Raw genomic sequence first — 27,548 nt, 5'->3', positions numbered from 1 at the left:
GTTTCGTAGAGCCTAGTCTCTGTCGTTGAGACCGACAAAACGTCACATAAATATGAGTGACAGAGACAACGCTCTACAAAGCCGAAATCTCACTCTAAAGGTCGATGTTCAATATTTCTTGCCGTCTACTGTGATAATAAATTTCACCAACGCTTAACGGCAGGGCAGTGCTGCTGTGCTACCCTGAACTTCCAGGGTGTAACTAAAAAAAAACTAGGTACCTACTGACTTTCTGCAAAGTAAAAAAATGTTTACCTACCTATTTAAGTATTATAATATACAGATACATACTTGATACATATAACAACTGTACAATATATAACAGTGCAAAATTATATTATATTAAATTATTTTTTATAGGTATATCCAAATTATATAATTTTTTACAGCGGTAATTAATTCAGCGTAAAAATAGTCGCACGGTCAAAATGACATTGTATTTTGGTCGTGTCATACCGAACGTCAATCTAAATCGTAAAAATGTATAAAAATCGTAAAATGAAACGTTAAAAAATTATAAATGAGCCTTCAATTTATTCTGATTTCTTTTCTTGCTGAATTTTATTGATGACTTGCTTTAAATTCAATGTTGTTTTCCATAATATGTCGGTGACTGGGCAATCAACAAAGCAATAATCATAAAGTGAAGTGGATTGTAACATGTGTTAGAATTGCTCGTGAACTTGATGAGCGAGTGGTGTTTACAGTTTTTGTGAATTATTAGATTATAAATCGTTCAAAATGCTTATAGACGATGAATACGAGGCATTTGTTACAACCCCAGAGCGGATTAAGGCTCTGGGGTTCAAGCCGCAGAAGGAGTTGCTCACGAATCATCTCTTGCCGTATGCTGACAAGTTAGATGACGAATCACAAAGATTCCTTGAACAGGTGAAGACGAACCTGGCTAAATCCGTCATGTTGCGTGAGATGAAACCAGCCTGTGGGGTCTGGTCGTCCAGATTGATGAAGTATGTTGCAAATTTTTTATAATATGAATTTCATAAATATGAAATGTTTACTTAGATTCCAATAAATCTGCTGGTAACAGCTGACATGTGGTGATGGCATAATTTGTCTATACTTCCATACTAATATTGTAAGTGCAGTAGTGTGTCTGTCTGTCTGCTAGCTTTTCACAGCCCATCGGTACAACTGATTTTAATGAAGTTTGGTACAGAGATAGCTTGCATCCAGGAAAAGGACGCAGGCTACTTTTCATCATCGAAAATCAAATAGTTCCCACTGGATTTTTAAAAACCTAAATCATCTAGTATCCTATAAGTTTCTCCAATGGTGTTTTCTAGGTTTACAAATCACTGCTTAGTGTAAAGTCAGCTTGCACCTGTACTAGCTTTATTTCTATTAGGCCATATTCAAAATTGATTCAATACTTAAGGCCAGATGTGAAGCAAGGGATGCAGTTAGGGAATGATCATAATTTACATTGTGAAATTTACTAGACAAATAATAAATTCTATACACTAAGATAGAGATAAAGGTGAACAACTGTTAGATAAATGGTGAATCTAAATATATAAAAGGAAAAGGTGACTGACTGACTGATCTATCAACACATAGCTCAAACTACTGGACGGATCGAGCTGAAATTTGGCATGCAAATAGCTATTATGACGTAGGCATCCACTAAGAATGGATTTTTGAAAATTCAATCCCCAAGGGGGTGAAATAGTGATTTGAAATTTGTGTAGTCCACACGGACAAATTCGCGAGCATAACCTAGTGATAGATAAAGTAGACAAATTAGTAGTCTATAACAAACATTGGAAGAAGGAAATAAATGGTACATTTTGAGGTCTTTATTTCTCACTAGCTGGTCCTCTGAATTAACCCGGGTGTTTGATATAGCCTTACTTCCTGGATAAACTGGCTTTTGAATGGTGAAAGAATTATTAAAACCAAAAATTATGTTTTTATTCTACAGCTAATTATAGTACCTGGTAGAAAAGATTAGGAGTTTAGAAAGAGACTAGCTTAAGCCCACAACTTCGTCCGCGTGGACCACACAAATTTTAAACCCCTATTTCACCCCCTTAGGAGTTGAATTTTCAAAAATCCTTTCTTAGCAGATGCCTACGTCATAATAGCTAACCTCATGCAAAATTTCAGCCCGATCCGTCCAGTAGTGTGAGCTGTGCGTTGATAGATCAGTCAGTCCAGTCAGCTTTTCCTTTTTTATATAATAATGGGTTTAGGTTCTTAAAAATCCTGTGGGAACTCTTTGATTTCCCAGGATAAAAAGTAGTCTATGCCACTCTCCAGGTCTTTAACTATACTCATGCAAAAATCGTCAATCCGTTTCTCCGTTGCGACGTGTTTGAAGGAAAAACCAACAGACCAACAAACAAACCAACACTTTCGCATTTATAATAGGGGTACTGATACATAAACAGTAAAGTCCTAATTATTGCAAAATGTATTTTCCGATTTGTTAATTTTTAAGTATAGTCACTACTATGTTATTAAGCATGTGTTATATTATAATATGTAACATTATGCCTATATAATATCATTTTGGCGTCACATTATCTAACCTTTGGCAGCCTACCCCGTTCCTGAACATCTGGCTACAGCCCAGAACTTCCTGACCCAGACACTTGGCATTGGAATTTGCTATTACATATCTTTGATTATTCTAGCTATTAATTATTGTGTTTAAATAGAAATAACAAATGCATATGAAGAGAAAATTTTATAATATTATGAATGTTTGATTTTTTGAAAATCAGTACCCTTATTATAAATGCGAAAGTGTGTTTGTTTGTTGGTTTATCCTTCAATTACGTCGCAACGGTGCAACGGATTTGCGTGATTTTTTGCATGGGTATAGATAAAGACCTTTGGGCCGATTGCCTAAAACCTGCATCAATCATTATTACAATCTCAATTGTTGTGATTGGCTGAATTTGTGTGATTCTTGCTCCAACAATGCATTGTAGCTAGTAGTGAGCGAGCATCAACCAATCAAAGGTGATTGCGATCGTGACATTGTAGCTGTCATTCTACGGCAATCGCGCACCGGGAGAGTGACATAGGCTACTTTTATCCCAGTAAATCAAAGAGTTCCAACGGGATTATGAAAACCTAATACCACACGGACGAAGTTGCGGGCATCAGCTGCTATTTTATAATGAAATCAACTGATGTCCACAACGTATGTCCACATGGATGGACATGTCTTATGTCCACAGCTAATGTCCACATGGGTTAACGTTTTTAAAATCCCATGGGATCTCTTATTTTCCAGGATAAAAAGTAGGCTCTGTCACTCTCCAAGTCTACAACTATATCCGTGTAAAAATCAAGTAAATCCATTGCTCTGTTATAGAAGGGCAAACCAACAAACACACTTTCCCTTTTATAATATGGGTAGTGATGAATTTTTGAGACCAAATGAATGATATGAAAAACTTTAACATTTTCTTTATAGGTACATACGCATTCATGGCCTGAAGTTTGGAAAAGAAGACCACTTGGCGTTAATAAAACTAGCCTATGAACTGGTTCTTATACCTGATTTGGAGCCGTGCAAAGTACACAAGTTTGCAACTTTGTTCCTTATGCTCACAAAGTAAGTTTCATAATCATCCATCATCATCATCATGATCAACCCATCTCAATACAGAGCTCTCTCTACACAGCTCTCCTCTCGAGTGAGAAGGGTTTGGCCATAGTCTACCTTGCTGGCCATGTGCTGATTGGTAGACTTCACACACCTTTGAGAACATTATGGTAGGAACTCTCAGGCATGCAGGTTTCCTCACGATGTTTTCCTTCACCGTTAAAGCAAGTGATATTTATTTAATTAAAACGAATAACTCCGAAAAGATAGAGGTGCGTGCCCGGGACCGACCTCTGATTAGAAGGCGGACGTCCTAACCACTAGGCTATCATAGTTTGCTTTAAATAAGTAAAGTTCAAGTAAGTTAAGTTTACTATAGTATTAATGATGGAGCACCTTGGTGCTACACAATCTCCAAACTAAATTCTGACTCCTAACTCTATATCGTGATTTTAGGAAAAGATTTCTTATATCACCTGAAGAGTTAACGCTGCCATGGAGACCTCTTTATGATGTTGGCATAAGGATATTTGAAAAGAGTTCGACAAGTATAGGAATGTACCACTACCACACGTAAGTAAACATTTTAGATAGAAAATATCCTAAAGTAGGCTAGGGACAAATTAAGTGGTATTCCGCGAGCAGAAAATGCGCGGAATTTTTCTTTGTCTTTTCCTGCCGCAGATATGGCGCTCCCTTTAACATTTCAGTATGACACTACAAGAAAATCGCCGCGCGGGTCTCCCGCTCACAGAATTCCTCTAGATCTGTCCATAGCCTAATAATTGCCATCATTAATTTGAATACTGATAACATCCTGGAAATAAAAAAGCTAAATAGCTTTTCTTTTAAACCTGCAATCAATATTTTTTTAATCTGATATTCTTAGGGGGCTTTTAATAGATTGCCAATTTTAATTTGTACATAATCTAAATATGGAGATACAGCTACCTCTGCTTATTAAAGTGGATCTATGAATGGTCTGAAATAAACGTTTATTTATTTATTATTATTATTATTTAAGTGCTATAATTTTTAACACATAGATGACTATATTATAAAACTATTGCTGCAATGCATCCAAATTTAAATTACTACATTACGATTACACTAACATTCATTAGAGGACTTAAGCAGTCCTCTAATGAACTGACGCCGTGCATTATTTGATTTAGACTTGGCTAAGTCACGAGTATTTTATAGCTTGTGTGACCTAAACCCACGTAACTCTTGTCCGTGACTTATGTAGTGCCCTTATGGACATTTGGACTGTGCGAAAATGTATGAAAGCTGCTATGTCCTTCTAATTGTCGATGTACATTACTTTCGGCCGCGTACTGTACAGCGTAAGTTAACCGTCTAAAGTCGTGTATATTTTCGCACGGAGTAAAAATGGACTTAAGTCACGAATATGCGTTACTTAAATCCAGGATAAGATCATGCGGTGTAATAATAAATAGTAGGTAAGCAGTTTAAATAATACGTTTTAAAATTAACTGACTTAGGTTGTGTGACGTAATTAAGGTCGCATCCATACTAATATTACCTACTTTGAGTGGGCGTGGAAATTGCAGTTAGCTAGACTGAGCTATGAGTGACTCATACAGGCGACCCATTCATTATCATTACACTTGATCATGACCTCACTGCAAGGTATAGTGATCGCAAAACAACACAAGGAATGCCGGTGTACGGACAAACCTGATCAGGTTTTTGTGATACACTGTAATTGTCAGTAACTTAATATACTAAATGTATCTTTGTTTTTAAAATAAAATAAATAATAAAATAAACTAGCTCAATCTGAAGTTGCAACATGCGGAATGCATGGACTAAGAATTAAATAAAGGAGCAGGGTCTGCTTATTATTCTTGCATAATATATAATATATATATAATATATATATATATATATATATATATATATATATATATATATATATAATAATTAATAGTATAGATTATTGCTTAATGTAGGACCAATATGTTTGTTCAGGGGCAAAAGTGGCAATGAAAAACCGAGTATGCTTGACATGGTTCGGAAATTCATCTCGGGCTACGGCTTAGACGATGCGCTCGAATTGTTTGGACTCGCGTTACCGGACGAAAGTGACTTGCTAACGTAAAATAGATTTAAATAATTTGCGGCCGAACACTGAAACGCTATTTATTATTTGAGCTATCACATACAATATTGCATTAAATTAATATTAATTATAATTAATATTAATTGTGCATCGCTCAAAAATATTGGTACCTATTGTTAAAATATTTTTACGAATGATTGTTATGTCCTCGCGGAATAAACTTGCGCGACACAGGCCACAACGCGTAGAGGTTTAATATAAAAAGCCTAATTTATGGCAAAATAAACCGTCTAATTAGAGTGCGATAGCCACAACAGTTTTTTTGACTATAACCTGACATTGTTAAGGAGCGTTTCAGTTTTCGGGGGGTGGGATGCTTAATTATTTGGTGGCAGTTGGCTCATCTCTCATCAAAATATTTTAAAAAGTTATATATTATGATAATTAAACTTATGGCTCATAAATACGAACGGCCACAGGAACCTCACACGTTGGACTATAGATTTTGACGACCTCCCTGGCGCAGTGATAAGCGCTGTGGTCTTATTAGTGGGAGGTCCCGGGTTCGATTCCTGGCAGGGATTTAGAATTTTATAATTTCTAAATTTCTGGTCTGGTCTAGTGGGAGGCTTCCAACCCACCAGGCTGGGGGGAGGGTGCCGTCAAGCGATTTAGTGTTCCGGTACAATGCCGTGTAGAAACCAAAGGGGCATGGATTTATTAAAAACTGCCATAACCCTTCCGAGTTAGCGCGCTTACATCTTAGACTGCATCGTCACTTACCACCAGGTGAGATTGCAGTCAAGGGCTAACTTGTATCTGAGTAAAATATGTATTAGTAAATGTTGTCGACCTCACAATCATAAATCAAACGGGGGCAGGGTTTGCTTGAGTGGCTAAAAATTTGAATCACAGAATGTATTTTCAATGTTAATTGCAGATCTCTGGAGACGTCGTACATGACAATGATAAAATGTGCAAAGCCGTAAGTACAACATCAGTTTTATAATTTACTAGCTTATGGCAGCAAGTATGTAATATTTATAAAATTTAGCTCAACCGGTAAAGGAGTGGACTGAAAACCGAAAGGTCGACGGTTCAAACCCCGCCCGTTGTACTATTGTCGTACCTACTCCTAGCACAAGCCTGACGCTTAGTTGGACAGGAAAGGGGAATATTAGTCATTTAACATGGCTAATATTCTTTTTCAAAAAGAAAAATTACATACATATGCCTGGTATTGTAGCTGTCTTTGCTTTTCAGATATTTCGAAGTGGGCGCAACAAAAGAAATGCTAGAGGAGTTGCTCCCACAAATCTGCCCATGGTCATCCAACTCTCAAATGATGGGTCCATTCACCACCTTCTTGCCCGTAGGACTGTATCCCAAGTATGCGGAACAGGGCCACTTGTTGTGGTTCGACCAACTGATGAACTTGTGGGACGTGTGCTATAACAACCAGTGCGGGATTTCCGTAAGTATCTACTTCCATCCTGCCCTTGGGCCAGAATGGTGTACTATGTCCAAACCCTTCTCACTCTAAGAGGAGACCCTTGCTCAGTAATAAGCCGGCGATGGGTTGATTATAATAATGATGATGATCCCATGTAAGATTCGCCTCAGTGCAACCCAAACTTTATAACAAAAACCGGCCAAGTGCGAGTCAGGCTCGCGCACCGAGGGATCCGTACTACAGTCGTATTTTTTCGACATTTTGCACGATAATTCAAAAATTATGATGCAAAAAATAAATAAAATCTGTTTTAGAATGCACAGGTGGAGCCCTTTCACATGATACCCCACTTGATATAGTTATCTTACTTTGAAAATTGAAAATACTAATCATTAGTTCATGACTACAATTTTTTTTGTGTGTGATGTAATCACAAATTTACGATTTTCAGATTTTTACCATAATGTCTGCTAAAAGATCTACCTACCTACCAAATTTCATGATTCTAGCTCAACGGGAGTACCCTGTAAGTTTCTTGACAGACAGACAGACTACAAAGTGATCCTATAAGGGTTCCGTTTTTCCTTTTGCGGTACGGAACCCTAAAAATGATGCCAGTTATTCAACACTTCCTATATTTTCAAAGGATGTAATGATACTGTTCGCTGGTCTGGCGAAGAAGAACCCGGGCGCAGTGGACTGGACTCCGCACGTGCCCAAAATGTTCATGAGATTCCTTCACGCGCTCAATTTGCCCGTCAGCTACAAAGATATGCAGTATACCAAGAATCATTCGCTCGGTAAGTCTTTAATACTTGGTTCCAAAAATATGACCGTCAAGAACTATATCATGCGAGAGTCTATTAATTTTTTTTTAAATTCATTATAGGTTAACGCTTGACCTCAATCACACCTGATGGAAAGTGATTATGTGGCCTAAGATGGGACGCTTTTACCTAGAAGACGCCTATTCACTCTTGTTTTAAAGATACCCATGTTGTAATTGGTAGGAAACACAGATCGTGGAAGAGTATTCCAAACCTTAGCCATGCATATGAGGAATGATGAGTGATGACGGTCATCGAGTACGAGGATGGTTCTTACGGAGAGAAAAATTTAAAGTATAAAAAAAAATAAAGAATCTACTGTTCTGTGGGTCAACACTGTGTGTGGGTCAGCTAGTTCATAATAAAATTAAAATTGATATTCATGCCCCAAAATGTTAATGACTTGAGAACTGCAACTAACAAGATCAAACTGATGTCTGGTCCAAAATGCTATGAAATCTATGACAATCTGTATAGAAACCCTAATTTTTCAATTAATCCCTTTGTTTTGTAGACATGAAGGTTGTAGCATCTTGGATCGTTTGGACTATAAACCCAGACAGCGTCGTATTGAAACACTTGAGGTCCTTTCTCGCGGGAGTGGAGAGTTACTTGCAAAGCGCAAACGCCGGCCGGTGGTCCTTCAAACTGAGGGATCTTCTGAGGAAATTGGCTAGAGAATTTCTTATCAGGTAAGATATCTATAAACATGCGTGATAGCCTAGTGGTTAAGACGTCCACCTCCTATTCGGGGATTCGATCCCGGGCACGTACCTCTTAACTTTTAGTAGTTATGCATGTTCTAAACAAATAAATATCACTTGCTTTAACGGTGAAGGAAAACACCGTGAGAAAGTCGCAGGAGCCCCTGGATTCAGGCGGCGCAAGACCGTGGCGTGTGGAAGTCCCTACAAGAGACCTAACTATGTCAAGCAGTGCACGTGTATCAATGATGATGATGATACCCATGTTTGTAGCGTCTTGTATATCGATTGAACTTAGACGTCAATCGTATTGCTACGCGTTGTATTCAGCGTAAGCGCTCTCAAAATGTTAGAAGTAGGAGAATAATAACATGAATTAGTGGAGAGAATTACCTAAAATATTGTTCCAGAGTCCGTCGCGAACGCGAAAAGAAATTGCAAGAAACTTGGGAGAATAAAACTCCCGAACACTACAAGCTCCGAGATGAAGACATAACTGAGTTCGTGAAAATTGTCCTTGAACCAACTTTACAGGCAGTATACAGCAGAAGCGGTTCCCTAGACATATCTGTTGCTTTGCAGAACTTGGCTACTTTACGACCCGCGATTGTAATACCACCCTTAATTGAGAGGTTAAGGACCTCCTTAACATCTTTAACGGAGCCTCATAGAGTCACAGCGGCAATGTCCGCCGTAGCAGCAGTAGCTCGACCGATGATTCGCGGAGCGGACGCCGACTACCCAGAAGGTCCAACTCATGTGGTCCCTTTCTTAATGGCGGTGTTACCCGGCCTCGATCCTAACGACATTAAAAAAACATTAGTCACCCTACATTTCATACTGATTTTCAGTGGGATGATACCCTATATAGACTGTAGTTCTGCCCACGAATACTATCCCGATTTAACTGAGGAAGAGTTGCTAGTTTGCGAATCGACCGCTCAGTTTGAGGATTTCGTATTAATCTTCCTAGACAGGCTCTTCATCATTATAGAGTCTAGTATCACTGAGCACGCTCGTTTGGACACTAAAGACCACGAAAGTGTTAAGAGCAAGACAGACGCCGTTATTGAAACAGCGATATCCTCAGCAGCGACCGCTGTCCTAATGCAGTGTTCCCCCAAAATATTTAAAGAAGCGTTAAGAAAATTCAAATCATTCGCTACCGAAACAACATTCGAGACCAACGTAGCCGGCAGCATGGTCGGAGTTCTCCTTAAAGTGTTTAGTCGGATCGATTCCGAATCTACTTTAGCGGCGTTTCTACCCAAACTTATAGAAGAATTGACAGAGCTAGTAGCAAATGATGACGCTTTAAAGGAGGAGAATCCTCCACGAGATCTCTGTTACAGACTCGTTCTATTCAAACAAGTGATAGAATGTGACGGCACCGCATTGCTCAAATACATTCCGCAAATAATCCCAGTACTAGATCGTATATTGAAACTGCACGCGACATACGCGTTAATTCGCGCAGCGGATGCTCTGGCGCACATATTTCATTCCTTATCGAACGTGGATGTAAAAGAATGGAGGAGTTCCGCTAAAGATTATGGGAGTGCTCCTCAAACGTGGTTGCCTATTCGGGAATGGGGTGGAGGATGTTTAATGAAAGATGCGAACTTGGTGTGGCACGTGCCTAACGCTGAGGAAGCGGAGTGTGCCCAGATGTTGGTGGACCGGTATGTGAAACACGAGGTGACTCGGTTGAGGCAATGGCTGAGCGGGGAGAGGGACTTGAGTCGCGAGCGCAGGATGAAAAGCTTCTACATCTTCAGTGCGATGACGGTGGCCTGCAACTTGCTGCCGCCGCCGGACGAGGAGCATGTTGCTATGTGAGTTTTACATAGTTTTTTTTATACAATGTTATAGTTAACGCAAAAACCGAAACACGTGTCGAATATTTTTACATAAAGGATATATCGGATAGTCGCGGATTACGATGCGACATTTAACACGATTATTCTTACAATCTATCCCGATTATAGGATAGAGTCCCAAGTGCCGGCCACGTGCTTGCCTCTCGCGACCGCCGTGCCGTACCAAGTGACGCTCGACGGTGAGAACATGCGCGTTGCTCTCACGCGGCTGTTGGTAGACGTTCAGACAAGGATGCTGGCCGATAAGACAGATGATACACGGGGATTGGACATGCTTATTCAGGTGGGTACATAAAGTATGAAATAATTATAGAATACTTGTAAGATTTAGAACGACACCCGAAAAACGTGGGGCGCATGCAAAAGATAACTAATAAAGATTGTAGAGAGTAGATGTCACTGAAAAAACACATATCACATATAACGCCCCACGTTTTTCGTTTTTAATCTTAAAAGTATTCTTATAACTAACTATAATTAATTTCTATTTGTCATAGCTGATTATAATTAATTTATTCTGTTTAGTTCATTTTGAAAATGTGGTATTTATTTAAATTGGTGAAATAATAATTTTTACTTTAAAATTATTATTTCACCATTTGTATTTGTAAGATAAATTTCACTTGAAAGCATTTTGTAAAAGTTAACTTTTGTATTCTATTCTTCTAAAGTATCATTCAAGAGTTAATAGGTACTTCTAAGCAAACGTGCTCCAACCTCAATTCAAAGTTTCCTATTATTCCAGGTTTGGGAACGCATAATAGTCGTAAAGGGCCTTCGCTCGGGACCTGGACTAGAGGCCAAACTGCGTTCATACAACGCGTTAGAGAGGGCCCTGGACGGTCGAGGGGGCCTCGGTAAAGCGGGGGTGGGAAACGGAGGGGACGAAGCGGGCGCGGCCAGGCTGAGGATGTTGGTGGCCGATGCTGCGCGGGTGCAGTTTGAGTCGAGGCTGGACCTTGTGTGTGACGCTGGGATGACGCCGTCAGGGCTTCAAGCGCTGGATGCCTTGTACGAGCTGTCTATCAACACTTACAGCACGGTAAGTGCGTGCTTTAAACAATAACTAAAAACAATAAAACTATTTTTGAAAATAATTTGGTAAAAGGTTTATTTATCATATCGTATATTAAGTAAAGAAACAGCTTTTAATCTATGGCTTTAACTACTTGGTACATTAAACACCTCGATAAAAGATGGCAACCTCAAAACAGCTGAATAGAATAGAATAGAATGTTTTTTATTCATGTAAACTTTTTAAAAGTGCTTATGAATAGTCAGGTAGTTTTAATTTACCACTGGTTCGGAATGCCGTTCCTACCGAGAAGAACCAGCAAGAAACTCGGCGGTTGCTCTTTTTAATTTTTCAATTTACAATGGTATTACAATGATGTTCTGTTTGGCGGCCATACAACTTTAGCTACAAGTTGGGCGTACGGAAATTTTCGTTCGTTAAGTCCGCGTACATTTGGCATTCACCTAACATTTCCTTACGACACTTGAGCGGACTTCCATTAGATTTGCCCCGGCCGCGGCAGGCCGATGGGCCTGGAATAGAAGCCCCAACCGCGTAATACAACGCGGGCCCTGGATGCTCCAAACCATATTAAATCTAACTTAACGTAATAAGCATTCCAAATGCCAACGAAAAGATTGAATGAAGCGCGCTCCATCTTAGGCTGCATCATCACTTGCCACCAGGTCTGAATGCAGCCAAGCGCTAGTCTATAAATCAAAAAAAAAAAAGAGAAATAAGAAAAGTAAAAGAAACGCGTTTGTGTCTTGCGCCTGTCCAATAGATTCTTCAGCAAATAGGGGATTCCGCCAATAGAAATACAAATCCGCTTCCCACAACCGCACGACCCAATGTCGCAAACAGATTGTCGAGAAACAGACGAGAGAAAAAAAACTTTAAAATACGGTTATTGTAATTCCCACAGGTACGTGTCCTCGCCCAGATTGGGCTATATTGGATGCTCAGTCACTTCCCATACTCCTACCGAGCATTGGTTCCGAAGTTGGTCGCCCTGCTCGCGAAGGGCGGCGAGGGCGACGAGTGGCACGCGCGGCACAAGGGCGCCCTGCATATCATCCTGTACCCTAAACAGGGGCCCATGATCGCTAAACAGGACTGGGACGTCGTGCGCACCCTGTGGCCTGCCATCCTGAAAGCACCGCTCAGTGAAAAACCTAGTATACAAAGGTAAATATATTTACTTTGCTTACACACATTCATACACGGAACAGTAACACATATACAGTACACAGTAACAGACGTACAGTACACAGTAACAAGTATAATTCGCTTAAACGCTTCCCATGCTCCTAGCAACCATGACCTTTGATGAAATATCCAGTTGTGGACATCCACAGATTAATAGTATCTTCAGAGAAAAAGGAACCTTATAGTATGACTTCGTTATCTGTCTGTCTGTCAAGAAATAGAGGTACACACATTTGGGGTGGTGTCACCGATGAAATTGTTACATTTGTACTTTGTTTTTTTATCTGCGACTCCAACAACAAATGAATGCATTTTCTTTTTTTCTTTCTTTCTTTCAAGACCCATCTAGTGCATCAAATGCTATATGGTACTTCCCGTTGACCTAGAATCAGAAAGGCAGGTAGCAATGTTTTAAAGCACAAGTAAAGAAAGGGAGGGAGGGAAGACAAGGAAGGGAAATTAAATATTAAAAGTGTTATTTCTTGTACGATGGTACGGAACCCTTCCTGTGCGAGCCTGACTCACATTTGACCGGTATTTTTATTAACAGGTTAGAACAAGCGTTCAGCGACTGCCTCCACCGCCAATTCCCAGCAGTCAACACTCGCTTGACAATCTCAGATGGTGCCATAGAAGCCGCCCAAAACCTTCTCCCTAAGGCGGAACTAAACGACCTTGAGTTCAAAGCCATGTTGGACAAAGCCGTGGAGAAAGAGCTAGCCACATCTGATAGAACGGAGAAGGTGTATAATGAGCTGATTGAAGAATTGGTTGACATTGCTGAAACGCCTAATGTGTGAGTACTTTTTTTACTACCGAAATGTGATTTTAACTTTTAGCAGTTTAGTTCCCACGTAACTTCTAAACTGATCAATTCCAGTCTTTAACCATTACTATTCCAAGGAAATGCCTTATCATAAAGACTGGCGTCCAGTAGGCTCGCCGAGTCGACTCGAATCGAATAGGCTACTTGACAATTTTTTTAAGTTGGTCTTAAATGGTTAATATTTGTCCTATTATATCAAAAAAATTAACACTATATTTTTTTGCGCCCTAAAAACCGTAAAACTTTAATTTAAAAAAATATTTTTCTTAGACAGGTGAAAACACTGTCGGCCATGTTTGGCCGATAGATTATCTGTGCTCTGACGTCATGCATTTGTAAACAACAGTATAACCCTGGGTTATCTTGTTGTTTACAAATGCATGACGTCAGAGCACAGATAATCTATCGGCCAAACATGGCCGACAGTGTTTTCACCTGTCTAAGAAAAATATTTTTTTAAATTAAAGTTTTACGGTTTTTAGGGCGCAAAAAAATATAGTGTTAATTTTTTTGATATAATAGGACAAATATTAACCATTTAAGACCAACTTAAAAAAATTGTCAAGTAGCCTATTGCAATAATTTGCCAGTATATTATATAACTGCGCCGATCAGCGACGCACCGCAGTGCACCGAATCGAATTATCATATGAATAATATGGGGCACTCAGCACAGAGAAATACGACGCAAAGACCGGATAGATGAAATGAAAAGCCCCAATTCAATCTCAAAGTTGGTCACCCATCCGACAATCTGTCAATTACCAACTTGAGTTGACGATATTTACCCAGCATCATTCAATCAGCTCATAAGCGATTTTGAAACTAAACTACAAGTGTCTGTCAGTAAATTGTCTAAAAAATCCGAGGCCACCTTAAAATCGATCCAGAAACATCTACATGGCAACACCGCAAAATATGTCTAAAAACTTACTCACAGGCTTTACCTTTGTAGTACCTAATACCGCATCCTGCACGGAAAATGCAAGACATACTCACAAACACATACACACAAGACCCAAACACATAATATACCGTCACCGACATGAGTAGGATATAATCTCCATTGGGAATTTCACAGGCAATGGCGTCGTCTAGAACTGGCAATGCAGATGTTAACATACTGCCCTCTGGTCCAAACGCCGTACCCGCCGAGTGCGGTACGCCTTGTGGTACGCTCGCTATTGCACGACGACATCGCGGTACGACGGACCGCGCAGAAACTCACATTATATGCATTGAAGCAGAGAAAGAACAAAATCAAGAAGATCGAAATTGATCCGTACGAAATTATGGGGTCGCCTAAACCTGAAAAACATATACCGGGTAAGGTTTTTGAACACCAAGGGTCTCTGATAAGACAAAGGCTTGTTTCACAACCACCAGATAAATTTTATCTCATCATCATCATCATCATCATCATCATGATCAACCCATCGCCGGCTCACTACAGAGCACGGGTCTCCTCTCAGAGTGAGAAGGCTTTTGGCCATAGTCCACCACGCTGGCCATGTGCGGATTGGTAGCTCACACACCTTTGAGAACATTATGGAGAACTCTCAGGCATGCAATTTTATCTAATGAATAATTTTTTTGATAGATTCCCAATACAAAAACCTATCATGACGTCAAATTTATAAGCAGACCGGGGGGGGGGGGTGATTACGTAAAACGTTGCAGTAGCGACAGCAACGCGACAGCAGTAGCAATGCGACAGTTCATTTGCTGTCTCTCTTCTTCTACTTCTTATTTTGCTTTGTGGCTATTGCTGTCTCTCTCTAGTGTGACGTTTGACAGCAATGATCGCGAGATTTACGCCAGTCGCAAGCTTGTCGCGATATAGTAATCACCCCGCCGGTTTTCTTGCCTTGGCCCGTTTAAGCTAAGGGTGGAAAAAAATAAAAAAACTCTTCTGCAGGGTACAGAGAGGATCTGGAATGGGCCATCTGGTCAGAAGACAAGGAAATAAAGACTGACGAAGAATGGGACCGGCCGTGGCTGCGCGACTACATTTATGGATTCTTTGCATGGCCTAAGAAACTCAAGGTAACAGCTAACATGGAAGTTTTTTTTTAATTAATAGACTAAGAGCTTGGCTGCAATCAGACCTGCTGGCAAGTGATGATGCAACTAAACTAAGCGCACTTGCCATACCCCTTCCAGGTTAGCCCACATCCATGTAAGATTGCATCATCACTTACCACCAGGTGAAATTGCAGTCAAGGGCTAACTTGTATAGAAGAGAGAATGCTCAAACCACCATAAGAACAAAATAGATTTTTTCCTGCTGTTCTGTAATGCCAATATTCGTTTTTCGAATTCATCATCATCATCATCATCAACCGTCCACTGCTGGACATAGGTCTCTTGTAGGGACTTCCACACGCCACGGTCTTGCGCCTCCTGAATCCAGCGGCTCCCTGCGACTCGTCTGATGTCCGTCCACCTAGCGGGGGTCTTCCAACACTGCGTCTTCGGTACGAGGTCGCCATTCCAGCAGCACCTTGGGACCCCAACGTCTATCGGTTTTACGAATTGTGTGCCCTGCCCATTGCCACTTCAGCTTCGCATCCTGTTGAGCTATGTCGGTTACTCTAGTTCTCCTACAGATCTCCTCATTTCTGATTCGATCACGTAGAGAAACTCCAAGCGTAGCTCTGAGCTTTCTTATGAGGCCCATAGTTAGCGACCATTTTAGAATTAGTATGATGAAAAATGTATAACTGACTGTATTTTCTAAAAATGTACTTGTTGTTCCCAGATAGCGGCACCAATTAGCGAACAGAAGTTTTCTCTCGACACCCCGCTAGAGGAGATGGAGGAAGGCGAACGGTATTTGTTCGAGTTCTTCAGCAACGAGGCCAACATCGACCGCCTCGTGGCCTTCTACACTGTGGAGGAGAAGAAGGGCAAGGACAAGTTCAATGGAATACGCTTCACCATGTTTCGGGTAACTATACTTCAAGTCTTCTTCTTCTTCCTTACCTTATCCCACGCTACGTGGCGTCGGCACAACATGTCTTCTTCTTCAACTCACTTCTGTCATCCGTCAACTATATCCCATTTTACACGCAATCCATCTACCTTTTCTTTGGTCGTCCTCTCCTCCTATTTCCTTCCACATGCATATTTAATGTTATTTACACTTTATTGCAAAGAAGCTGTGATAGCCTAGTGGTTAGGACGTCCGCCTTCTAATCGGAGGGGTTCGATCCCGGGCACGCACCTCTAACTTTTCGGAATTATGTGCGTTTTAATTAATTAAATATCACTTGCTTTAACGGTGAAGGAAAACATCGTGAGGAAACCTGCATGCCTCAGAGTCCTCCGTAATGTTCTCAAAGGTGTGTGAAGTCTACCAATCCGCACATGGCCAGCGTGGTAGACTATGGCCAAAACTTTTCTCACTCTGAGAGGAGACCCGCGCTCTGTAGTGAGCCGGTGATGGGTTGATCATGATGATGATGACACTTAATTTGATCACCAACAGATGGCGTTCGCTCAGTTTGGTGAGCGTGTGTCGAGTAGGCTGATGGATCACGCGTTGCGTTGTGCGGGCGACACGCAAGAGGCTCCGCAGCGCTTCGCGGCCGAGATAGCTGCCGCTGCATTACGTGCTCCCAGATACTGGCCTAGAGCACGGGCACTTGCTCTGTATAGGACCGCCATGGAAGTTATTAAAGCAGGTAAAGTAAAAAAAGTCAGGGCTCGCTACGCTCGTGCGAAGTACGAATGCAGCCAATAGTTCAAGTCGATATAGCTTACAAACCTTTTATTTGCCATAGGTCTGACATCAGTAACCGCAGAAACGATGGAAGACTGGGGCACATGCGTGGCCACAGGAGTAGAGAAGTTGGACCCCATCCGTGGCAGTGAAGTGTTGAAGGAGCTACTTCAGCTGTGTGCGCCGCCGCCCGCTTTGGGCGACGCGGATCCCGATCATCACACTTCTTTTGTAGTCTGCGCGAGGCTTTATGCTTTACAGGTGAACATTACAGCTTCGCGCTAACTTAGAGTTCATCCTTACCCATATTATAAATGTATATGAACAAGTGGTCAAGTACTGGCAGTCGAACTTGTCAGAAAATGCTCTCAAGACGCTTAACCCCCCCCCAATGTCATTCAAGTGCCAAAAGAGCCTTGTCGGACTGTACCATCTGTGGAACCGGTACGACAATAGCGCAATGGGTGGGGTTTGAACCGACCGATCTTTCGGATTTCAGTCTGCTCCTTAGCCGTTGAGCTATTGATGCTCTGAGATTGAGATTATGTTTATCTAATACAGGGTGCATTGGGATCTTTGACGTGGCGGGCCGCGCCGCTCGCCGCCGAGTTGCTCAAGCGACTGGACGCGGCCAACTTCATACAGCATCCCTACCAGAACGTGAGGGAAACTGTTGGCAGGTAAAATTAATTTTAATATAACCACAGATATGTCCAGATATGCAACTAGCGTGGCCCCCTCAGTCCCTCTCGCTTAAGCAGATTTTCTTACTTGTGAAATGTCATTCCTTCTACACTTCACGTTGTTTGCCAAATACTCACGTACAAATACATTTTGGCAAACAAAAAAAGTGGCCACGGTGATAAGGACAAAACATAATCATTTTGTCACGTTCTAATAAGAGCTTGAATGAATTTAGCATCTCGCTCTAACAATAAGTGTCACAATAGGGCTACTTCTAATAGTCCTTGTTCTGAGAATATAACATAAGGGTTAAAGTAGTTGCCATCCTAAAATCGAAATTGTGCATATATTATGTGATTTTTCTAAATATAATGGGCTACTTGACTCATATCTAATTTCGTCCAATAAATCATTATTTATTATAGTATTTTGCTTAAGACAACGAAATATATCAATAACAATTATTAAAAACGCAGGATGGATATATAAATCCAATTTTAAAAAATACAGTTTTTATTTTTATTTGAAACGCAGAAAACGCTGTCAGCCATGATGTGAAGTCATTAAATATGTAAACAAAGAAATGTCATCCCTATGTCACGCGGGCACTAACGTAGTATCCATATATATAAAATTTAGAGTCCTGACTAACTTATATATCAACGCACAGCCTAAACATCTAAACAGCTGGTCCTAGATACATGAAATTTGGTGGGTGTGTTCTTTGTAGGTAAAGAGAAGGCATCCACTAGGAAAGAATTTTTTGAAATTCCACCCCTGAGTGGGTTAAATGGAGGTTTGAAATTTATGAAGTCCACGCGGGCGAAGTCACGAGCATAAGCTAGTTTTTATATATTTCTAAAAACTCATAGTAAACGTAAAAAAATATCGTTTTCTCTTTATAAATTGAATAAGTTATTACAACAAAGTGATCTTTGCAAAAATAAATTTGGGTTGAAGTCGTTAGTCATATAGGATCCCTTTAAGCAAGTCTTCGCGTGTTACGTATATTTATTTCACTGGGCACTCTAATCCACAACTTTCCTGTGGTCTTTATCGATGCGTTTTTTACATTCTCGGATGATACAATAACGAAAATTACTATATTTTTCATGTACACTAGTATAGAAGTCATGTTTATTAAACTTTGGGAGGTTATGCTGTTGTTTACAAATGCATGACGTCAGAGCACAGATAATCTATCGGCCAAACATGGCCGACAGTGTTTTCACCTGTCTAAGAAAAATATATTTTTAAATTAAAGTTTTACGGTATTTAGGGCGCAAAAAAATATAGTGTTAATTTTTTTGATATAATAGCACAAATATTAACCATTTAAGACCAACTTTAAAAAAGTGTCAAGTAGCCTATTCTAAACTTCTTAGTGGATTTCGCAACATTTCACGAGGAAAGTTTTTATCTATGACATATTCAAGACTAGATGATGCCCGCGACTTCGTCCGCGTGGATTTAGGTTTTCAAAAATCCCGTGGGAACTCTTTGATTTCCCGGGATAAAAAGTAGCCTGTGTCCTTCCCCGGGATGCAAGCTATCTCTGTATCAAATTTCATCAAAATCGGTTGAAATGATGGGCCGTGAAAGGCTAGCAGACAGACAGACACACTTTCGCATTTATAATATTAGTATGGATATGGATAATCAATCCAACCATACAAGTCAAGTACTTTGCAATAGGCATCTTCTAGGCAAGCGCGCTCCATTTTAGGCTACATTAACACTTGACACGAAGTTTAATTGCAGCCCAGTGCAAGTCTATAAATATAAAAAAGTTGGATTTAGTAAGAGTCATGACTGAAACGATTTTTAGGGTTCCGTACCTCAAAAGGAAAAACGGAACCCTTATAGGATTACTTTGTTGTCTGTCTGTCTGTCAAGAAACCTACAGGGTACTACCCGTTGACCTAGAATCATGAAATTTGGCAGGTAGGTAGATCTTATAGCTGACATTTGGGGAAAAATCTGAAAACCGTGAATTTAGGGTTAGATCACACAAAAAAAATGAAATTGTGGTCATGAACTAATAATTTAGTATTTTCAACTTTCGAAGTGAGTGACTATATCAAGTGGGGTATCATATAAAAGGTCTTCACCTGTACATTCTAAAACAGATTTTTATTTATTTTTATGCATCATAGTTTTTGAATTATCGTGCAAAATGTCGAAAAAATACGACTGTAGTACGGTACCCTCATTGCGCGAGCCTGACTCGCACTTGGCCGGTTTTTTTAACTTCAGAGCTTCGCAAAATCAGACACTGGGGCCGATTCTCTTGTACACAATCTCTAAACTAAACTAACAGGTCTAAATCTAGTGCTATCCTTTTCCGCAAGCAACATAATGAAAGGGATAGCAATAGATACAGACGTGTCATTTTAATTCAGTTTAGAGATTGTGTACAGTGGAATTAGCCACACTGACAGTTTTTTTGGTATGTTCTATACATATTTAAAAAAATGTCTTTGAGATGGTCTTAACTTCTTAAACAATAAGATTTTAGTTGACGCATTCGCCCGTCAGTTTACAATAAGCTTGTCCACAGCATCCTCATGACAATCTTCGACACGGAGCTGGTGTTCCCGGGCGGCAGCAGCGGGAAGGCGCCTCGCTTACAAGATTTCCTCGCCGACATCAAGCCGAGACTTGCCGCGTTGTATGATGAAAATGGAGATATTGGTAAGTCATCATTCTTTAAAAGCTTGAGGTATCGGTTTAATTCGCTGCAATTCGTAAACTCTCGACAATCCGGTATTTGACAGCTAATCAAATTAGTAACTTTTTCACCAGGGTTCCTACAGGGTTTTTAAAGACCTTCATATATACCATACACCTATATTTGGATTACTATCACTTGTACTCCAAATAAATGTTTCTTTCTATAAATATAAATGAACTAACTTATGCCCGCGACTTCGTCCGCGTGGACTACACAAATTTTAAATCCCTATTTTACACCCTTAGGTTTGATCTTTAACTATGAGATTTTAACATGAGCTAAATAAAATATGTCATACTGCTAATTGCAAAAATATTAACTACAAAACTTCTTTAAAGACACTTCAAAACTGACAGACTTTCATACAAACTTTAAACTCCTATTTTACCCCTTTAGGGGTTGCATTTTGAAGAATCCTTTCTTAGCGGACGCCTACGTTATAATAGCTATCTGCATGCCGAACTTCAGCGTGATCCGTCCAGTAGTTTGAGCTGTGCGTTGATAGATCAGTCAGTCAGTCACCTTTTCCTTTTATATATATCGATATGAAGAAATGTTTTAATTCATTAAATAAACTGTCGATTTGCACTGTGCGCGGTGCGTCGTCATAACACGTAAATCGCGAGTATTCAGTAACATTTCGTTAAGACCTACATTTTACCTACCAATATTATTAAGATCGCACCGATCTCGTCAGTTTTGATTTGTACATAGTTATTATCTAGTTTAGTTTAGTATTATAAGAGGAATGTACAACATCTATATAAACTCAAGACAGTTTCTGGATGTCAAGCGTAAAATTGTATAATTATTATTTGGCTGAAATAAAGAATTTAAAAATAATATATATAATTTGTTATAGTGATAAATACGGCCGCGTCGCTGATAGGGGACTGCGCGTCGCAAGAGACGTGCGTGTCGCCCGTGCCGCCCGTGGCCGCCGTGGCCGTGCCGCTCAGTGTGCTCGCCGGCAACACACAGCTGGCCACGCTGGCCACGGACCCGCCGCACGCGGGCCACGCGCATCAGGTAAACAATATTCGTTGATTTTTGAAAATAATATAATATGTTTATTGTGTTTCAAGGTTTCATCTTTGTTTCATTTACGGTTTTTTGTTGAATTCACAAAGCACAATTTACTTCAACATTACGGACTATACATTTTTCGAAAAAAATTCAAAATGGCGACTGTGTGGAGCCATTTTAAATGTTTTTTTTTTACTTTTTAGTTTTTTTTCTAGCAAGGCAGAGTTTTTTCATTACGGCTTGTTTCGATATCAGTACCCTTATTATAAATGCGAAAGTGTGTTTGTTTGTTGGTTTATTGGTTTGTTGGTTTGTCCTTCGATCATGTCGCAACGGTGCAACGGATTAACATGATTTTTTGCATGAGTATAGATAAAGACCTGGAGAGTGACATAGGCTACTTTTTATCTCGGAATATCAAAAAGTTCCCACGGAATTAAAAAAAACCTAATTCCACTCGGACGAAGACGCGGGCATCAGTTTGTTTTTTTTATATTTGAAAAAATGTTATATTGTCAGACGGAAGGAACCACGGATCCAGTGGAGTCAGAGAGCGAGGAGTCGCGAGTGGACAAGCAGCTGGTGGAGCGGCTGGACACTGCGCTGCGATTGGCCGGCGACGCGGCGCCGACGCAAAGGCATCACGCGCGCGCTGTCAACTTACTCACCACTGGTAATATACTTTTTTTTTTTATTTATTTTTTCTTATTAACTTTTACAGGGCTCTTACATTTCTGACTCGCCAAACTGGTGGGCCAGTTTGTTGGCGAGGTGGCGCCCTTAATAGGTATTATGTACATAACTTACTACTATATTTTCATTAACGCTATCCATACACCTTTATCTATACTTATTAGATAAAAAAGTGCCCTTATGTTTGTGTGATCAGTTCTCCGCGGCTGCATGGGCGTGATAGTTCGCGGGGTTTGCGGCAACACGGAGACGCAGTACGAGCTGGTGAGCACGGCGTGCGCGTTGGCGGCTAGGGGCCCGCCGCAGCCGCACGAGGAGCTACCGAGGGCAGCGGGAGGGTTCTTGGCGAGCTTGGCCCTTGCTAACCACTCCTACAAGGCTTTCGACAAAGGTATCAACTTTATTTTCCAAATTACCTATTTTGTAAGCATCCATTCTAAATATAACTAAGTAGCTGATGCTCGCGACTTCGTACGTGTGGATTTAGGTTTTTAAAAATCCTGTGGGAACTCTTAAATTTTACGGGATAAAAAGTAGCCTATGTGCTTCCCCGGGTTGCAAACTACCTCTGTACCAAATTTCGTCAAAATCGGTTGAACGGTTGAGCCGTGAAAAGCTAGCAGACAGACAGATAGACACACTTTCGCATTCATAATATTAGTATGGATAACCGGCTAGACTCAGACAATATGAAACGAGTCAAAAATTGTGGCTTAGTGTGTGAGTGAGACAGAATGATTAAGGGCACTTCGTTTCGATTAGGTGTTTGAACTGTCAATGTAGCAATAGATTGTCTTTTGAACAACAAACCAAACCCGTTTATCGTGTTTGCAGCACTAGAAGTGCTAGAATCCCTAGCGGAAGGTCGTTCTTGGTGGGCGCGACTGGCCTGCTTGGAGTTCGCTCAGCCGCTACTGTTCTACGGCCTGCCCATGCTGTGCGACAGGGCAGACAGGGCAGTGCGAGCGGAGCGGTTCGCGCTCAAGCTGATGAGGGACTCCAGACTCGAGGTCAGTTGACAACTTATGACTTTTGAATTCACGATAAAACCTTTGTATTTGCTCTTTGAAATTATCAAAAAAATCGCTTGCCAAGCCGGATAGATTGAGACTAGTTTATGCTAGCGACTTCGTCCTCGTGGACTACACTAATTTCAAACCCCTATTTCTACCCCTTAGGGGATGAATTTTCAAAAATCCTTTCTTAGCGGATGTCTACGTCATAACAGCTATCTGCATGCCAAATTTCAGCCCGATCCGTCCAGTAGTTCGAGCTGTGCGTTGATAGATCAGTCAGTCAGAGTCACCTTTTCCTTTTATATATTTAGATTATTCAATGATTCTTATTTATATAACTGGGCGGGATATGTAGCAAGGACAGGAAACGAACAATGGAGTAAAAAAACTACAACTTGACTACCAAAATATTTGAAAAGGAAGCAAGGAAGGCAAGTAACACGGTGGAAAGACAAGATCGAAACATATGAAGGAAAAGTATGGTTTCGCACAGCCCAAAATAAAAGGTGTTTGAAGAAGGGGAGGCCCAGCAGTGGGATTCTATATAAAAATAAACACAATATTAAACAAGAGGAATAAATAAATGAATATAATATTGTATTTTTTAACTCCAGGTCCGACAAGCCGCTGCAAAACTACTCACAGGTCTTATGCACTGTCGGGCTTTACCCGACGAAGAGAAGACCTTGAAATCCCTCACGCGAAGTTGTAAGTCCAAGGAGCTGGTCGAACGACATTGCGGAGTGCTTGGCCTATGTGGCTACTTGTCCTCAAGGCCCTACAGCCTTGGGCCAAAGCTTGGCGACGTGTTGGCGGAATTGGCCAGACATACAAGTGCCCCTGATCCAATACCTGCCACTATCAGGACGGCATTGGCAGATTTCAGGAGGACGCATCAAGACGACTGGCCCAAACATAGGGAACAACTTACTGAAGAAGAACTAGATTTGTTGGCAGATTTGACTTCACCGCCGTCTTATTGCGCCTAAATATAACTTCTTAGCAAAATAATGGTGTTAGATACTTTCTTAGTCATACGTATATCTTGCGACATATTTCAAAGAAACTTTTGCACTGATTGAGTCTAAGTTTTAGGTGTCATGGTGAAGGAGAATTTATTGCCTATATGTGAGATAGAAACGTAGACTGAATAAAAAAGCTAGACTAAAGTACTGTGTAACCGCGACTGAGATAGCGATAGCCCGACGTAATGATGAATAACACGAAACAATTACCCTTATTTAGTAGTCAATATTTGTATTAACCGATCAACAACATTTGTATTAAACGTTTTTATAATGAAAACAAGTAAATAACTAATAAGAAATACAATGATGCCACTAATTCTCAAAGTTCGTTTTGCAACTAAAGTTGTATTCCTTGAAAAAAATCGGTTACACGATAAGGGACAAAAAATAGGTTACCTGCGTCTCTGTTTATCGCATTAGTAACTTTATCTGTGCTCTCTTTTTAGTGTGAATGAGAAAGCAAACGTTCCTTTGTCTAGATTTTTTACTCCATCTACGGATAGAAACTTGTTTTAGTTGTAGAAAAAGTTACTGTATAGCAAAACTTGTGATCATAGCATTATTTGATAGTATTGCGGTACTCTTTGCTTATTGCTTCCTATAGTTAGTGGTGGTAAAATACTATGGTTCTGTATTTATATGAATAAAGATAAGACCACCCTGCGGCGGAGGCCTGGGGTGGCATCACTGAATGAGGCCCCTTTTTTTATTTTATGGTGCTTTTTCCTTGTTGTTTCTTTGGGGGTGTAGAATAGGCGTGATTCGTGAATAATGCAAGCATCAACATTCAAAGTATTTTGTGATTCAGGATTTTTTGATATAATGAATTTCGCGAGCTATTCGGAAATGAACTGAAAATATTATTCATAGAAATATATTTTTTAAATAATTCATTAAGTATTTTAGCGATCGGGGCCTCTAATTACAAACTGGCTTTTACTTACTGAAACTATTTCGGTCTGATTTGCCTAGTGAGGATTCCTTAGGTTTATAATTTGGAGGCCCCCTTAGACCCGGGGCCTGGGACAATTTTCGGCTGGTTCTGACCTTTGCCGTTAATTCAAACTACGAGTTAGTAGTAGCAGAATACTGAAAAGCATCTTATAAACTAATGATTTTTTTCCTATGGTTAAACTTACTCTGAGGTTTTCGTTTTATTGTTTCGTGTTTTTACCACCATCACTAATAATTTATCATTGTCATCCTGTACATTTGCGTCAGAAATGAGCCCAATAAAATATGATGTATAGAAGGACCGCGACATAGTGTTGACTGCTTTTAAATAATCACAAAGGCATATAATCCATGCTTCACTCTCTCTCTCTTCACTCTGGGCTGGTTTCCGCACTTAAACGTTTCCGTCTGTTGTGCGTATAATCCATGCTTAATTATACAGGGAATTACTTTTTATACGGTTCTAAGTTAAAATAATAATTAAGTGATCGTATAATGCATAAACTTTGAGAACAAGCTTGCCATATTTGCTCTGTGTCAACTGTCATGTTAAAAGTATTCACCCTCAAATTAAGGACTAAAATCTAAAATCGTACTTTTAACATGACAGTAGACACATAGAACAGATATGGCGAGTGAGTTCTCAAAGTGTATGCACTATATCGTTTTTTTGCTTATGTGGTGGTAGTTTTCTTTTCACTACAAACTGGGGATGGCTTGAGAAAACCCTGTTGGAATGTTGCAAATAACGCAAATCTAAGTTTTCAAATAAATTGCAAAGTAAATATAGGAATCATAAAATAATTATTCTCTAGATATTGCGATATAGTTGCGATGTCTGTTCTTTGTTTTAGAAGTTGTTTTTAGTCATAAATAATAATAATAATAATACCTAATTAATTAGTAATTTATTTACATTGAAAACAGCATAGTAAATAAACAAAAACTGGTCATATGCGAGTCAGACTCGCACACCAAGGGTTCCGTACCATCGTACACGAATATGTACTTGTTAATTTACATGGCGGCCATATGAAATATTTATTATTTATTATTGCGGCAATCGAAATAGGTAAGTACAGTAAGCGGCCGAAAGTCATGTACATCAGCCTTTAGAATGATATTTCGGCTTTATAGAGCGTTGTCTCTGTCACTCATATCTATATGTTATTGTTATCATACAATCAGTCAGTTTTGTGGACTAATAAAAATAAAATAAAATGACGTTTTGTCGGTCTCAACGACAGAGACAGTGCTCTACAAATTTGCTATCTCTTTCTAAAGGTCGATGTACATTACTTTCGGCCACATACTGTATACACTATGTGAAGTTTTCAACTCGCTAGCTATTACAGTTTGCGAGATACATCCTGTTGACAGACAGACGGTCAGAAAGCAGTGGCTTAGTAATAGGGTCCTGTTGGCATTCTTCAGGTACGGAACCCTAAAAGGGATTGCTCTTGATGTTAGGTTATACAAAATACCTCAAAATGATTAATCAATTTACATACGATGTATATACATGTTATACAGATAAAATATTTGTAACCCATATTATAATTATTATTTTTAATGCATTTGTATTAGCGAAAATCTGTATAAATTATGCCACCTATCTATTAATTAGATTTGGGTTCTCTTTATTAACTTAGTACCTATTGTTTTTAGTGTATTTAATTTTGCTAAAGATCTGTGAAGGTTGTTTTAAAAAAATCGAAAACTATGGTGTAATGTTTTATAGGCAAATAATAAAAATTAATACCAAAGATATTGAGTTTTATTTATTTACTTTTAGATGAGGCCCGTGACGTCGTCCCCGTGGATTTAGGTTTTTAAAAATCCTGTGGAAACTTTGATTTTCTGGGTAAATCAAAGTCAATCTGTCATTCTAAAGGCCGATGTACATTCGGCGGCGTACTGTACCTATAATTTTAAAGCTGTCTGTGACAGGATTAAATGAATAGAATAGAATATATTTTTATTCAAGTAAACTTTTACAAGTGCTTTTGAAGGAATCGTCAACTAGTTTAATTTTAATTTACCACTGTTTCGGAATGCCGTTCCTACCGAGAAGAACCAGCATGAAACTCGGCGGTTGCTCTTTGA

The 27,548-nt window shown here is 39.8% G+C and overlaps 1 protein-coding gene across 2 annotated transcripts; it reads left to right on the top strand.

Annotated features, from left to right (window-relative positions):
- The first annotated feature begins 456 nt into the window (after positions 1-456).
- LOC117990721 (proteasome activator complex subunit 4-like) lies at positions 457-27,210 on the top strand. 2 transcript variants are annotated; one of them, XM_034978205.2, is made up of 25 exons: positions 457-971; positions 3,452-3,592; positions 4,040-4,156; positions 5,579-5,704; positions 6,610-6,654; positions 6,933-7,143; positions 7,769-7,922; positions 8,464-8,641; positions 9,064-10,488; positions 10,642-10,816; positions 11,279-11,575; positions 12,474-12,736; positions 13,308-13,553; positions 14,665-14,909; positions 15,502-15,629; positions 16,345-16,533; positions 17,074-17,269; positions 17,369-17,568; positions 17,869-17,987; positions 20,552-20,685; positions 21,588-21,754; positions 22,271-22,424; positions 22,641-22,835; positions 23,279-23,454; positions 24,075-27,210. In XM_034978205.2, exons 1-25 carry the CDS (start codon positions 742-744, stop codon positions 24,447-24,449), a joined length of 5,886 nt encoding a protein of 1,961 aa, XP_034834096.1. In that variant the 5' UTR covers positions 457-741; the 3' UTR covers positions 24,450-27,210. The 2 variants fall into 2 exon arrangements, with proteins under 2 accessions (XP_034834096.1, XP_069360595.1); XM_069504494.1 differs by lacking the exon at positions 5,579-5,704.
- Positions 27,211-27,548: the final 338 nt, after the last annotated feature.

This window comes from Maniola hyperantus, chromosome 18 (assembly GCF_902806685.2).
Source record: "Maniola hyperantus chromosome 18, iAphHyp1.2, whole genome shotgun sequence".
NCBI classification, from domain to species: Eukaryota; Metazoa; Arthropoda; class Insecta; order Lepidoptera; family Nymphalidae; genus Maniola; species Maniola hyperantus.
Note: the sequence above shows the minus strand (reverse complement) of the source record. Positions and strands in the feature narration are given on the sequence as shown.

Coding starts and splice junctions, on each gene's coding strand:
- LOC117990721 (XM_034978205.2), top strand. CDS start 742: ATGCTTATAGACGATGAATACGAGGCATTTGTTACAACCCCAGAGCGG. Junction 11,576..12,473: donor CTATCAACACTTACAGCACG/GTAAGTGCGTGC, acceptor TAATTCCCACAG/GTACGTGTCCTCGCCCAGAT. Junction 12,737..13,307: donor GAAAAACCTAGTATACAAAG/GTAAATATATTT, acceptor TTTTATTAACAG/GTTAGAACAAGCGTTCAGCG.